Source organism: Pangasianodon hypophthalmus, chromosome 23 (assembly GCF_027358585.1).
Source record: "Pangasianodon hypophthalmus isolate fPanHyp1 chromosome 23, fPanHyp1.pri, whole genome shotgun sequence".
In the NCBI taxonomy this organism is placed as follows: Eukaryota; Metazoa; Chordata; class Actinopteri; order Siluriformes; family Pangasiidae; genus Pangasianodon; species Pangasianodon hypophthalmus.
In genome coordinates this window covers 15,667,805-15,684,226 of record NC_069732.1, presented here as the reverse complement: position 1 = coordinate 15,684,226, position 16,422 = coordinate 15,667,805, and the positions used below count along the sequence as shown (strand labels likewise).

The 16,422-nt window shown below is 37.0% G+C and overlaps 1 protein-coding gene across 3 annotated transcripts; it reads right to left on the bottom strand.

Moving 5' to 3' along the window:
* Nucleotides 1-453: 453 nt before the first annotated feature.
* Nucleotides 454-15,450, bottom strand: mmd2a (monocyte to macrophage differentiation-associated 2a). 3 transcript variants are annotated; one of them, XM_026929735.3, is made up of 7 exons: nucleotides 15,172-15,444; nucleotides 8,015-8,096; nucleotides 5,395-5,555; nucleotides 3,457-3,531; nucleotides 3,220-3,321; nucleotides 2,568-2,637; nucleotides 454-1,210 (listed from the first exon to the last, which is right to left on the bottom strand). In XM_026929735.3, the coding sequence occupies exons 1-7, from the start codon at nucleotides 15,435-15,437 to the stop codon at nucleotides 1,007-1,009; spliced, it is 960 nt and encodes a 319-aa protein (XP_026785536.3). In that variant the 5' UTR covers nucleotides 15,438-15,444; the 3' UTR covers nucleotides 454-1,006. The 3 variants fall into 3 exon arrangements, with proteins under 3 accessions (XP_026785536.3, XP_026785537.1, XP_053084504.1); XM_026929736.3 differs by having other exon boundaries at nucleotides 15,127-15,442; XM_053228529.1 differs by lacking the exons at nucleotides 3,220-3,321; nucleotides 3,457-3,531 and having other exon boundaries at nucleotides 15,172-15,450.
* Nucleotides 15,451-16,422: the final 972 nt, after the last annotated feature.

Genomic DNA, 16,422 nt, shown 5'->3' with positions numbered 1-16,422 from the left:
ATTCAAAGCAACAGTGCTTTATACCTTCTGTATAATATATAAAAACAGTTCTAAGTAAAGACAGACCATTCCTACAATGATTAATAACATGAAATTCTTTACATCAGATCTTTTATAGCTTTGAAAACATTTTGTGGTAAAAGTGTTATGCAGTTAAAGTGGTCCCAAATTACACACTAACAGCTAGAGTGCTGGTTTTAGGAATATCAGAGGAGCTGCAGTTTCTTGGTCCAGTTCATCATATTATATCAGATCATAAAAAATAAAAATAAAAAAAATCATTAAAAATATTGCAATTTAAAATATATATAAATTGCAACAAATATATATGCTGCAATTTAAAATTATATATATAAAATCAGCCTCTGCAAGTATTAACAATCATATTAATAATCATATGTATTATTAATCATATGTATATTTTCCCTGCAAACTACTTTATGGTACCATGTGTTTTTTTTTTTGTTTTGTTTTTTTTAATATTATCTTATCACTCTTATAATTCAGCAGCAGGCAAATCAAAGTGTCAGTGAGGACACACAAACACTATACATGTCCAAAGCACCGTCCTTGTGCAATACAAAGGGTTGTGTATAAATCCTGTAATAAATGCTGCTAGAACAGAGTGTAGCACAACAGAAATCACATTGTGCTTTCAATAAATTAACAAATATTATATAAACAAGTAGACTAGCTAACTAATTAACAAATTCTCAAACCCTAAATATACATTTTTCTTTACCTTTCTAAGTCTTCCTGTAAACTTTTTGGAAAATGAATGAAGTCTAAACATTCTCCATTTTAAGTTAAATGTTCTCTATACAAAAATATATTTTCTTCAGTAGAGTACAGCATACAGGTTTGTTGAGAACGTCAAAGGCAGCGTGAGCAGGTATGACTGATTTTTCTCGGAAATGAAATTACTGACAGTAAATTCTGAATACATTTAAACACACGGTGCCTCGCAGCCCAGGCAGCGCATGGTGATCATCAGCAGCTCTGTGTGTCACCTGGAGCTTCTCATGTGGCTGCTCCCTGTCGCATACAGATACCTCCAGATGGCATAATAGTGGATAGCTGCTCCTATAGCCACGAAGATGTGCCAGATGGCGTGAGCGAAAGGGACAAGGCCGTCACTCTTGAAGAAAACCACGCCCAAGCAGTAAAAGACTCCACCCATTGATAACTCCATCACGCCCTCCCTGTTTGGCTGGCAACAACACAGACAGAGAAAAGGCTCATCACTGAGTTACAATAAGGGTTTACCGCAAATAAGACATACTACATATGCACATATGAACTATATTATATGCAGTTGATTACAGAATTGTATTTGTTCATAAGATTAATTACAAAAGTCTTTATTCAGGAATGGCACTGTATCTACACTATCTGGCCAAAAGTTTATGGACACGTGACCATCACACCCATATGTGGTTCTTCCCCAAACTGTTGCCACAAAGTTGGAAGCACACAATTGTCTAGAATGTCTTTGTGTGCTGTAGCATTACAATTTCCCTTCACTGGAACTCAAACCTGTTCCAGCATGACAATGCCCCTGTGCACAAAGCGAGCTCCATGAAGACATGGTGTGAGAAGGTTGGAGTGGAAGAACTCGAGTGTCCTGCACAGAGCCCTGACCTCAACCCCACTGAACACCTTTGGGATGAACTGGAACACGGACTGCACCCCAGACCTCCTCACCTACTGTAACATCAGCACCTGATCTCACTAATGCTCTTGTACCTGAATGAACACAAATCCCCACAGCCACGCTCCAACATCTAGTGGAAAGCCTTCCCAGAAGAGTGGAGCTTATTATAACAGCAAAGTGGGACTAAAACTGGAATGGGACCTTGAGTGTTATGGTCAGGTGTTCACAAACCTTTGGATATATAGTGTATATGTGTGGTCCAAATTTCTAGTGCTAGCATTTTAAAAAATTACCACCAAGAGTGAAAAGAGAGACAATTTGAATTTAATTCTGACATTCTGACACTCAGTATCTGATTACAAACTGAGTTGATTGCACTTATGTCCATTTTGCTATGACATGTAGCTATCCAGCAACTTGATCAAGGCATGGCATTCACTGTGTGAGAAAAATCACACTTAGCTAAGAAGGTTTTTGTTAAACTGGCTCTTTACCCAACATGATCTTTGAAGACAGACTGCCAAGGCAAGGCAAGAAAGTAAATACAAACACTTCCATGTCATTTTTAAAAAAAAAGTCATGATGAAGTTTAGGTATCAAACTGGGTATCTCTCAAGAGATAAGTTTAGGTATCAAACTGGGTATCTCTCCCCAGGAGAGACCCGACATCCCTCGTGAGCTGAGGAGGAGGAAAAGGGGGAGCCGAGCCAGAGCTCGATGCCGGGCCAAGAGGAGTTTGCAAATTTCCCCATTGGGGGACGAATAAACGATTATCTTAAATTATGTTATAGGTATTAAAAAAACAGAATTTTGCCCAAAACTCAATACTGTTTGGCAGAATTCAGCCACAGTGATATCGGCTATATATATTCTTCCTAATGTGACTGCTGTACAGTGATGCCTTCCCTCTTACCATTGACAGAAGCACAATTGCAGGAACAGCTCCCATGACTGTGTAGCAAATCAGGTCCAGTATCTTATTCCTAAAACATTAAGAGAAGTGTCTTGCAGTTACACTGTATCCACTGTGAAGTTTCTCAGGCATAGACATATCTACACAATCAGATAAATAAAAAGGAAATACAGGATGTAATATATTTGCAGTAAGATCTAGACTTAAGACAAAGCATTATAATCTAAAGTATTACATGTCTCAGGGGAAACCCTTGGAATTCCACTGTATGACAGAGTGCTTTAAGAGAAACCCACTTTAGGAAACTAAGAGTCCTTAACTATCCAAACAACCCATGAAACCCCCTTTTTTTCATAAGAGGCTACACTAAGTGGCCACTTCATTACACCTACCAGAGCCATTTAAAATATTAATTATGAACTTGGAATTCTGAAAATTACTAAATGTTTTTTTTAATGTTGTATTTTGCAGTGAAGTGCAATGTTTTCTGTTTCTCTTGTTAAAATATGTGGATTATGGAACTTAAAGTTGCCTGAAAATCTATTTGTACATCAGCTAAGTGTACATATTTTCCCACTGCATCATTCTCAAGCAAACCAAAATATCTCTCTCCCATGCAGCTGAAATCTATAAAAGAAAAACAGCCGCATACTTTTCATGGAAGAAGAAGACATAAGCGGAGCCCACACAGGCCATGATCCACACCAGCCAGCGCATGTGTGCCGCCCAGGGGCCGAGCTCCCTCAGGTTCAACCTGCACACAACTCCCACATTAAATAACCTGACAACAAACATACCTCTACTCCAGAGGACACACAGGATGTCTTTTTTATGCCTTGATATGTGATCAAACGTTCAAAGTGCACACACCTACACCTACAGCACTCACCAGGGGGCGTAAGAGGCAGCGATGAAGAAATAAATCACCATCCTATCACACATGTGGAAGCGCTGCTCTACAATCCTGCAAGAGGACAAGCACAAATGGAGGATTTCATTTAGGTTATTTTAACTCTTCAGACTCTTGACTTCACTCACTTGTCTTAATTTCTCTTCCTCCCTTAGTAATAAGGAGTCACACATGAAAAGACATAATATGATGTGCAGGAAGTAAAAGTCTGAGAAAGCCAACATGAACCGACAGGCCCATGTGAGTCAGTTCCTCTACATCTGTAATGGAGAGCGAAAGTAAGAGTACTGTGCAGCTGATCTGGGAGATATTTACAGGTCTGACAAACTGGCATTTAACGTTAACGTTTCTCTCCTTTTTTCCTTCCCCTACTAGGGGTGTAACGCAACTCCACCATCTGGATCTGGATCTGGAACTGTTAATGCTCCAGATATCCATAACTGTATCTGTACTCAGATTTATACCCAAAGGTTTATTTTTTTAAATTTTTTATATGTATTTTTAACTAAATACTAACACTACCACTATGCCCTTGGGTAGAAATGCCAGCATTGACAACAATACGAAAAACCACACCAAGTGAAAAAATTTTTAAAAATACAGTCAGATCTATCTAATATTTCCTGTTATAAGATTTCAATAAACCAAATATAAGATTATTAAACATATTTGTAGACATTTGTACTAATTTCAAGCTTGAAATAGTCTTGTTCTATTGGCAGATAATTATTTTTCTCATTAAGCATTTATTTCTAGAAAAATTATTTAAGCAAAATCCTGCCGATAGAATAAGAAAATGCAAAGCTTGAAATAATTTTTTAAAAAAAGTCTAGAAATAATTATAAAAATCTTATATTTTATATATTGTAATCTTATAATAGGTAATAGATACATCTGACTATATTCAAGATATTTTCTTTACTTGCTAAGATTTTTTGCAGCGAACCCATTGTTGTTTTTGTTTGTACCTGCCCATAAAATTTTCTAACAAATTTAATTGGTTCTTTTTCCCAAAAATATAAAAAAAAGTCATTTAAAGCAGTGTGATCCGGACCAGGCAGTTACTAAGGATGAATGAATGAATACTGTATGTTCATGTTAATAAACGTGGGCTTTGTTTGTCCCACAAGCTTCATATCTAACTACTTGCTCACACACACTTGAAAGTAAAATTCACCTGTTTGTGTGATTTTTTTTTTCTTTTTGCGTCTCTCAACCAGATGCCCTGTAAACGTTCCTGGCATATTTTGTATTTGCATCTGTTTAAAATATATTATCTGTTTGTTTCTGTATAATGTATTTATATCCGTTTACATCCCTACACCCTACCAAACGTTTCTTTTTTTAAATCAAAGTAACACACTATTTCAGTTTGCAGCATATACTTTAGGCTGAATATCACACCAAAGATAGCAGTAGCCTCCTTCTCCTGACATTTTTGGTTCAACAGTTTTCCATTATTTACGTGTAGGTAAAGATTTATATAAATACTCCTACACCAGTCTGACAAGTCTCTGTGCTCGATAGAAACAGTTACATAGTGAACAAACATGCTGGGTGGAAACATACTCTGCCACTTAAGCTTAGGAACTCTTATTCCCAGAACACTTAAAGCTGCCTAGTTAAGTATCCAGAATTAATTATCATTGTGCTAAACAGTGTTATCTTCTATATATTAATGTGAATATAAACAATTTTCTGAAGCCTGGTGCTAACAAGTGTATCAACTTCATAAAGGAACTAAGATGAGACTAAGACTCTAGTTACAGGAACTGTTCTTATCACCTTCATATCAAGTTCATTGATATTGAGTGTGTATGTGTAAATGTGTGTGTGTCCTTATGTAAATGCACAAACTGTTTGCACATTCTCAGAAATGAAAGGAGTTCCAGCACCATGTTCTACGCAAATACTCACTGCAAGTGACTCTTCTTCCAGCTTACAGTGTGGAACATGGTGGACATGATGAACAAGCCAGACAGTCCGGTGCCATACAGCCATGCTGTGATGCTTTCCCATTTATCATCAGACAGGAAGTACAACAGCGAACTGCCCACGATACTGGGAATAATCCAGAACTAATAAAATAAAAAATAAATACAACATTTTTTAAATATCTCTGGGTGATAAATTAGTTCCATGGATCCATATCTATGGCGGAGAAAAAATACCGCAAACCCAATATAATTTGAATATAATTTACAAGTCTGGTTCCTCATTTTATAATATGCAAAACAAGTAGAGGGTTCCGACAAAGTCATTCTACATTCTTTGACTTTAACCTCCATTTATCTGGAAATAAATGTGTCATTGTCAGCGTCACTGTCATCAATCATTTCTAACGGTCCAAATGCTAGCACTAAAGAGACAGTTCTACTAAACGGTTAAACGACGGTTCCTGTTAATAAATTATTAACAACAACAGTGTTGTAGCAACTTTTGCAGTTTATTTAAACCTGTTATTTACCATAAATGGGGCCTGTGGTAAACCGCTAACTCCTTTAACTTTTATATCGCTTTAAAAAAACAAAGCATGAGTCATGAAACATGAATTGCACATTTCTAGCAGATACTGCCATCACCGAGTCAACAAGCTAACAGAAACACGATAAACAACGCATCATTTCCTTTCCCTAACATCAAACTGAGTCTGACCCAAGCGTTCTCTGTATAAACTCCTAGGTTGGGTGTCCTTTCAGGCCAGTAGGCTGATAAAAGAGGTCAGAGAGGATTTTCTGTCAGAGAGACGGCTGTGTATCGGTCATGCCAGATGTGATGCAGTAAAGCATGGGAGGATGATTAGAGAGCAGGATGTTATCCAAACAGCAGCACTGCTCCAAAACCACAGAAACACAGCCATAAAAAACAAGAAAGACAAAATGTAGGACTCACTCAGGAGGAAATAAAACTGAACTCCCAGAGTACATTGCATTCATCCTGCTCCAGCAAAATGAAATTTGGTTGTTAATCAAACACATTTCTAACCTCTGTGTACTGAATCAGATGATTATGCTACTCTACCTTCCCTTCAGAGCCCTTCCTCTTAATGAGTGTGTGTGTGTGTGTGTCTAGGTGGGTTCTCTACAGGCTGTGCTGTTACATGTTGAAGTGATTGATGACCCGTGTTGCTCGAGGTTACAGGTTACTTGGAGCTGTGTTGAAAGTATTATTCAACTTTGTAAGATTATATCCTTGTATTTAGAAAACTCGGTCTTGTAAGTAAAATGCTATGTAACTTGTGCACTCCTGAGCGGAGGTGTTGGTAAAAACACCCTACTGCCAAAAGAAAATAACTATGCTACAGCAAAATTATCTCAGAAGGCACAGTAACACAGCCTAACATCTCTTAAAAGTTGGGTGGCGTTAACCACTCCTGGGTTGCTAGCGAGGTTGATGGCAAAAAAAAAAAAAATCCCTTAATATATATATATATATATATATATATATATATATATATATATATATATATATATATATGTGTGTGTGTGTGTGTGTGTGTGTGTGTGTGTGTGTGTGTGTGTGTCTGTAACATTAGTTATCTCATATATATATATATATATATACAGTACTGTGCAAAAGTCTTAGACACCCTACTGTTTTTAGTACAAACTTTGTTATAGATTTTAATTTTATGATTTCTACATTATTGATTCAGGTCAAAAACATTTTAGATTCCAAACATTGGTTTTCCAGCACAAAATTAAAATGTTACAGAAAAATGTTTGTATGTCAGTAAAGAAAGCAGTATATTACGTAAGACAGCACTTTTCAAATAAAAAAAACATAATGAAGGCTGCTGGGTTTCGCTGCAGAAATAAGAAGCGAGTCGACGGTCAAAGTCTCCAGAAGAACTGTGGCTGCTTCTGCAAGATGCTCAGTAACACTTACAGCTCATTTCCTTATAAAACTGCACACACTCCACCTGAGATACTGTTTTTTTTTTTTAAAAGCGAAGGATCGTCACATTAAATATTACTTTGTTTCATTTATTACTGTTTACTGCTCTTTATCGTATTTTTTTTAATTTCATTATTTTTGATGGCATCTTTGCTCTACAGCATTCCTTTGCATGTGCCTAAGACTTGCACAGTACTGTATATTTGTGTGTGTATATATACACATATATACAACTATATATAACTTGGCTAGACTGTGAGATAGCTAACGTTAACTCCAGCTGACTGTATAGACTGCATAATGTTGTTAGCTTATTGCTTCGACTCATCTACTAATACAGCTTGATAAGCTCATTTTTTCTAAGAAAAGAACAAGGTTAGATAAAGTGCACCTGAACATTACCTCTGTTTGAATAAAACCATCTGCCAAATGAAAAAATATATAAATGCAGATTAATAGATAGCATTTTAAGCCCACACTGTATTCACTAGTGATAGTGATTCCTGATCAGAAGTGTCACCTTCTGCTTGTGTCTGAAAAAACCCACTAACTTCCACCACCACCATCACCACCAGCAGCAGCCCTCATGTCCTCACAAATCCATCTATATCTAAATATCATAAGGACAGAGTCTACTTACTCCATGTGTAGCACAGTTGGCTGCATGTTCATACTCGGTTGGCTGGTATCTTTTGCTGGATGGGACTCGGCTGTTCATGAATCTGGAACAACAAACAAATCTTATGTGATTAACATCATTCATTCATTCATTCATTCATTCTATACAAATCTATCATGGTCTATCCCAGCAACACTGAGTGCAAAGCAGGAATCGTTTGTGGGAGTTGGGAGGAAACTGGAAAACCTGGAGAAAACCCTCATGGACATGGGAGAACATGTGAAACTCCACACAGACAGTAACTGGATCTATGCGTATAAATATAAAGAGGAACCCAGCGAGTAACTGCAGTGTGCTTTAATGAATAAGTGGGTCATTCTTTCTATTTAGAAACTGTGACTGTAATGAAATTCCTTTTGAATCCATAACCGATAATTCTTTATTTGGGGGCAGACGTGGCCTAATGGATAGAGAGTCGGACTTGCAACCCGAAGATGAACCTGAAGGTTGTGGGTTCGAGTCTCAGGTCTGGCAGGGATTGTAGGTGGGGGGTAGGTGGTGCCCTCTCCCACCCTCAATACCACGGCTAGGTGAGACCCTTGAGCAGGGCACCAAACCCCCAACTGCTCCCCAGGCGCTGCAGCTAAAAAGAAAAAAAAAACAAAAAAAAAAACGTCTGCCCGCTGCTCTGGGTGTGTGTTCATTACTGTGTATGTGCACTTGGATGGGTTAAATGCAGAGCACAAATTCCGAGTATGGGTCACTATACTGGGCAACAAGTCACATCACTTCACTTTATCTTTATTGTGGTGCCATTACTTTAAGTCACTGGTGTCATAAGCACAGGTTGTTACACCAGTCCCAGTAACATCAGTGACAAATTTCAATTTGTATTTTCCAAGATGGCAGCAACAGCATCTCAAACCACACATCCTTAATCTTCAGTAAAAAAAAAGAATACTGAAAGATTGAATAGTCTAACTCAAATGACATCTAAAATGACATCCACAAGAAAAAAAAACTGAATTTACAAGTAAATGAGTAATTTATAGAGTGTGGAGGGAAACTCTCCTACTGCTGGTTGCAATGGCCGCTCATTTTTCTGAACCCTGACTCTGGAACCCTGACTCTTTTTGTGATTACAAATGAAATTAAATGCAGGGAAATTAAGTGCAGATTCTTTTTAAATAATTTATATTATTTAAAATTATTTTATTGTATTAATTTATATATGCAAATGACATTAAATGCAGGGAAATTAAATGCAGATTCTTTTAAAATTATTTATTTTATTATCAATTATTTTATTGTGTTAATATTGCATTTTATGTATTTGAAAGTCCTCATATTTAATTTCAGCCTGTGACATTAAAATAAAAAAGGAATCTTTTTTTAAATGTCTGCGAAAGCCTCTAATATATTTTCCAGCACTTGGCAGTTTCAAGGAAAAATGAACACAATGACAAAAGACTAACCAGTTGTCTGTTGCTTAGGAAGTTATACAATGATGTCGGTTATGTGGGAATTCTTGAGAAATTTTCAATTATATCGTGACAAATAATTTAAGGGACAGGTTTGTCACCATATTCTGAGAATGACTCAAATGAAAAATTAGCAAGAATTAGCAGCTATGAACTTTCCAAAGAAAGAGGACTGTCTGGACAAGTCCTTCAACAGCTTGTGTATATGTAGGGGATGAAAGAAGGTGATATTCCTGTTTCTTTTGAAAACATTGTGTATTCAATTCTTACTACCTCTACATTTATATATCCTATTATATCCTACTGTATACTACTATCTACACTGTGTATAATAATTCAGGACAAATGATATTTGCAGTGTAGCATCTTAAAAAAAAAAAAAACATAATCCCTGACATTTCAGCATCGTAAGCTCAAAGATATGAGGAGTTTTCACATAAGCAGTACAGCACAATTGTTAAAGGTTAGCATGAACATGACATTGAACTTAATTTTACAATGTTTTTGGGAAACTGGGCTCTGATGTGTAAACTAGCCATACTTTCTCAATGCCAAACTAAACATGAATCCTCTGCCAAATATTTTTGAAGCTACGTGCCCTAACTGTTTACACTGGTGAACATCATACACAGCTTGTAAAATAAGCAGACTGACAAGGGCATAGAAATGCAAGCAGCGTTTTCCTAATGACAAACTCGAGTCCTGAACATGGCAGATGCAAAGCCGAGCCATGGCTGAGTTTGTGCCATTCACCCACAAATGCAAGCGATTATTGACCTGTAGAGACATATCCCCTCTGGTCCCATGACCATCTAATGAGTCATGCTTATTTCCTGGCAATCATTGATTTAATCATTTTAATTACATAGGGCACAGTAGAGTTAAATAAGGCTGGGCTTTTTAAATACTTATCCTTAGAGTTGAACCCCAATAGTCTTCCAAATCAATAAATGAAAATATAAATTGTTCAATTGTTCAAGAGTTTTTTTTAAATCCCAAGCATAAGCACGTCTGTGGAGGATGCCAATCCGGAATCTTATTCTAATCCTGATCACGTTATAGGAATTTTCCCAGCACTTTGTGGTTGCCTGGCATTGGCAGGTCTAATCCTGCGTGGAATCTGTGCTCTTTTACATCACTCAAACACTGATGTCAGGGTCACCTTGACAACCAGTGGCTTGGGGATTCACTTTATATTTTCTGCCAAAACATCCTTTATTTGTATGCAAGATTACATAAAAGTGGACAGGACCAGAAACCAGTAAGTCCTTGGAACGACAGGAGGAAATGTTTAAAATGTGCTTAACTCTGATGAAATCTAATCAACTACAGAGTTGTTTCTATTTCCCAGAAAATGGACACTTACACAAGAAGCTACCATATAGGAGAGAGCAGGGCACAGCCTAATGCATGTTGGTTTTCACTAAGTAATTGAACAAGTATTTAAGTTAGAATAATCATTATTTTTACACAAGCAACATATACATCTATGCCTGAACTTTGTTTCTAGCACTTACTAACTCTATCATGTACCGTTCCACCAAACGTGATGGGATGTGCAAAGTTACAACTGACCCCATGGGTGGGGTTAATTCTAAAAGACAGAGGGTTGGTTAACACTTGCTAGAAAAACCTGATAAATTAGTGCCAAGGAAGTTAATTCAATACAATTCTATATATTTTCTAACCAAACTGCATTATATTATCTACATAAATATTACAGCCAGACCGATCAATTGATACTACACATGTCAAATTATATACGGCTAATATATACGACATGAGACTGTGTCAAACACTGGCACATTTTTTGGAAACAAGGTAGGGCATCAAATAAAAACCATGTTTTTAGAAGTTTTCTCAGTTTTGCAAACTTATGGGAAATAAATAACCTGTGCACTGGTAACCATGTAAAATTGCCTGACCATTGTTTCTAACAATGGAATAGTAAAGTAGAAGTAAAATCTTCACCACACACAAGGTTTTTCTTACCCGTTTCATTCTGTGAATAAAAAGTCTCAAAAAATTAGTTTTTATTTTATATGATAGATAATTAACTTGTTGTCATAGTTTACGAAAGGTGACTTAGTTGTAACTCTGCATAACAACTAACCCCGCAGTATGGAGGTTGTACTTAAGCCTATCTAACACTTGTCACATGTTTCAAAAACGTTGCTAGGTTGTAGGCAAGAAGATGATGATTAAAGTAATATAAGGGTGGATTCTGTAATTTACACACATTGCTCAGTAACCAAAAAACAACTTGTGATGAAGAAAATTACTTTTCGACACAGATTGTTTTGAGAACACAGCCGAATCATTCTGAAACTGCAGATCGTTGCTAGCAAATGTGGTAATGTGGTCAGAAGTACACGCTGCTTGACCTTGTGTAATAACATAAAAAGTCCATGTTTCATTTTGCCCTGTGTTATGTTGTGCCCCCATGCTCCCCTATCTGTTTCTGTTGCAAAGCACGCTTTTGTAACCATAAGGCACATTCTAGCAGTCGTAGCCTTCGCACACAGGGATAAGCACACAGAGGCATGTTTTCTCATATCAATGATGGTTTAATTAGAAAGCTGGAAAGTTGTCCCAGGTGTGTTCTTGAACTGAACGTGCATAATTTCATTATATTAACTGAATAAACCTGACAGTAGAAAGCTAAACAGCTTCTGCTAAACCGAAACAATGGCTTGTGAAGTACTCTGTCCTCTGTATTGTGTAAAAGATATTTTTGGCACATTAACAGAGATGAATTCATACAATGGATGATAAATATTAAGCCAAGGGTTTGTGCCCAGTGTGTCTGTGACTGGCTTTTATAATGAGAACACATAACAGCAATACATCACTTCACTCCTGCTGTTTATATTTATATGATGTGAGAGAATATATTACATTTATATAGACGTATATGATTTTTATATTAATTAAAGTACAGTAAATTACAGTTGTGCATTGAGCTGTCATGGGAGAAACTCATTCACTAGCATGTAGACATACAGTATAAAATGAAATATTGCTACAAAACTGCATAGATGTACACATCATTTGATGGGAGGGTGCTATTTGTTTGCTTAATGGAATAGTCATTGTGTATATTTATTGGCACCTCCATTTATTGGTGTGTAAATATGCAGCAGTAGTTTTAGGCTCAGCTTTGCCTGCTGTAATATAATAGTGACACACTGAGCACTGAACAAGTGACCACTATGCCAGTGCCTAGTGAAGCAGAACAATCCCGATCTCTGTGCCTCAATAGATGATTAATAGAGCTGTTCTGGGGTCCAAGTCCAAATTTCCCTTCAGAAATAGCCCAGTTGCCTTCTCTCACACTACCACAGCAAATCACAGGTCCTGGGTAACTACACAAACTTAGGACATTTGGCTGTAATGCTGAACTTCTTTAACTCTTTAGGGCAGTTTTGGCCAGTTCCATTGAGCAAATGTGCTCATATTGTTTATGATCATACACTTTATTATTACTTTTCATGGTGCAATTATGTCACCTAATATTGAAAGTCAAGGCAACTGGACTTGTGTTTTAATCTGAAGTTATGTAAGGGGGCAATGCCCCAATCATGGGCCTCAAACTTGAGCATTCCTGCTCTCACATCCTGTTCTGTTAAAGAATCCCAGGTCCTAGCTGACTTCAAATGAGCTCATTATATAAATCTGTTTTTTACATGCCACTGAATATATGTGAGAAATATTACATCAAAATATTGATTTAAAGTATTGGAAAGCTGTATCTGCCTTATTTTTTGGCAGTCAAAACTTTTTGGCTCAATATCTTAAAGTCAGGATTGTCAATAGATCCTTAGGCTTCAAATGTTTCCATTAGTTCATGTATTTTATACCTCAGCGCTACTGAATTCTCAGATCTGATTGGATTATATTCTATAACAGATATAGGATACTATATAATTGAAATCACAGGTTTATATTAATTCTAATACATTATTGTTTCTATCGTAACAGGATAGTGGATGTATAGTGGATGCTTATGATATAATACATAAAATAAGTCTTATAATAAACCATTTTAATAGCATTTTTGTTCCATAACAAATCCATCTGCACTGTTAATTCGGACTGTATTAATGTACAGCTATGAATGCTACACATTTACTTCATTACTGCTGCTAATGTTTTCAGTCCATTTGTACATTTGTACATACACTTCTGCTAAATTTGCATTCACTGATTTAGTGTTATTGCACATTTCTTGCAACTTTTATGTGTTAGTAGTTGTTGGTTAGTAAGCTCTACTGACTCAATTACTACCAACACCATTGTGTGACAATAAAAAGAATCTTGAATACACATTGGTTGATCATTCCATATCATCAAATGTAAATATAAATAATTAAAATATAAGACATGTCGTTCATAAGCGGAATAAAACGTTTGGTACATGCTGCATATGGAAATAATCAACAGTATCGCACCACTCCATCGTTGATTATTTTCCTATAACATCACACCCTGTCGTGTTTTATTCCTTTCTAATCAGACATGATGTAGGCCAGGCCACTCTGACCAGCATGCAAAGGCCACAATGTACTCAGCTTTACACAATGGAAACCTCTTCACTCATGAGCTTGCCTCCAAGCTTAAACGCACCCTAGCTTGGAGTCAGGATACATAAATATTTAAGGACTTCATTCTGTTCATAATGCCATGATGAAACATTAAAAAGTTTCGTAGACGTATGCTGTAAATACACAGTACATGAGTGGTATCACACGTATACTGGTATACAGATGCCAAAACACAGACACACACACAGATAATGTCAAGGGTCTATAAAGAACATGACGTGTCCAGTCCTGAAGAGAATGCAAGAAATGAGAAAGGAAATCTGTGCTCCAAGTAAAACTGAAAATGCTGTGTAGTTTGGGGTATTTATATAAGCAGGGTGATTTAAGATCAAGGGGAAACAGTCGCATGCTTTAATTGATAGACATGGTAAGCTATTCAGACGATTACAAACGCATTCTTGCTTCTTAAACCTTTCAAACTTTTCGGAGACCATGAAATGAGCAACAGAAAAACAATGAAAATGGAGTAACATATTGTATGTATTGTTAAAGGTATATACAAAATATATAGAATCATATAGAGTCAACACAATGAAAGTGTTCGAGGGACAGTCATCTCAGAACTGACCCGTTTTCTGAACAACACTGTCTGAAGGAAAGGAGCAGAAAAGGAAAATAAAGCTTTGCTTATCCTGAAGGAAACTATCCCATCCTGTCAACATCCTTTACACACACATTCCTTCACTCATAGCCTGAGCATACTCAGCTCTGATCATTGTGCTATACTGCAAACCCTGGCTATCAGGATAGTCCATATACATGCACCTTCACTTCCACAAAGCCTTAAATACTCAGTGTAGAAAAATAAAGGCTGCATGAAGTCACCTGATTGCTCTCATCTGTTTACTTTCTCTATTGCGCAAATTCTTCACTTTTTTTTCTTTTGTACTGAAAACCTTTTTTTGGAGCCTCAGGACCAACAAGGACCTATAATATTATAAATAAAGAACAGACACTTAGGAGTAAGTGAGCTGGTTTTGATCATCGCGATCTGTTCAAAGAGAGACCGTGTAGTGATAGATAGATAGATAGATAGATAGATACTCACAGTAAAGCTGAGGTTGAAAAGCAAGCACTCTTGAATGCACTTTACCTTTCATACTTAGTATTCCTGAAATCCATGCTGTACATGAACATGGTGCGTGTGTGTGGGTGGGTGTGCGCGCGCGCGCGCGCGAGCGTGCGTGCGTGCGTGCGTGTGTGTGTGTGTGCAGCCCCTTCCTTCAGTTCGGGGTTCACTGGATCGCGCGCTCGCCGCACGTGAACACTGAGCACTTTCTTTACTCCAGAAGCGCACAGAAGTTCCTGAAAGCACTGCAAAGCCATAACCAAGCCTTGCGCCAGTGCATCATGCTCCATGTGTGTTTCTCCTCCTATAGAACAGGCTCGAGAGATCACATTAAATCCTCTGACCGCCCATTTGCTCCTCTGGAATAAACAGGGCAGGAATTAGCAAACACACACACACACACACACACACACACACACACACTCCATCACTGGTACACTTTTGTACATGATTGCAATGCACAAGACATCAACATAGATCAACTTTCTAATTGACAATGAATGAATGAATGAATGAATAAATAAATAATCAAGCTCATGATTTTTTAAGGGTTTTTAATTCAGATGATACTGGTTTGCAAGTTCTTTTAAATCATTAAAAGTTTTTTTTTTTTTTTTTGGTTTTGTTTTTTTGTTTTGTTTCGTTTTGTTTTGTTTTTTGGCACAGATACACAGAATTCCAAAGAATTCCACTAAAATATCAAGCATTTGCAATCCATCCAAATATGAATGCTCAGATATGATCAAATATCCTATCAGGATGCAAAGGACTCAGAAGAAGATACAGTAGGTCTAATTTAAAAATGGCACAAAAAAAGAGAGAAAAAATCCCATGTACAGCAAGAGAAAGAATAAAGTATGATATTGAAAATGTGACCAAATGAAGTAGAGTAAGGAGACAAAGATATCAAATATTTTTGCACAGATACACAGAATTCCAGACAATTCCACTAAAGCATCAGTGATGTAACCCAGAGTATTTAAATACCTCCAAACTCATTTCTCTGCTAAAAGAGACACTATTATTCGTGCTTTCAATTATTCCTGCAAGTGCATTTCTCAGTAACGACGTTTAAACATGGTGGAAGTTTAACAAGGCAAGTAATTCCCTACAGCTCCTGAGTGGTTTGTGTATCAAGAGCGCCCCCGTCTGGCAGACACACAACACTACAGTCTGGTGCACAGGTTCCCAACCCTGGTCCTGCAGTACCTACTCCTGAGCTGTCCTTGCTCTAACACATCTGATTGAACTAAAGAGCTAATAATCAGTCAAAGT

Coding starts and splice junctions, on each gene's coding strand:
- mmd2a (XM_026929735.3), bottom strand. CDS start 15,437: ATGGAGCATGATGCACTGGCGCAAGGCTTGGTTATGGCTTTGCAGTGC. Junction 8,097..15,171: donor AGGAATACTAAGTATGAAAG/GTAAAGTGCATT, acceptor TTGTTGTTCCAG/ATTCATGAACAGCCGAGTCC. Junction 3,322..3,456: donor GCTGCCTCTTACGCCCCCTG/GTGAGTGCTGTA, acceptor AGTTGTGTGCAG/GTTGAACCTGAGGGAGCTCG.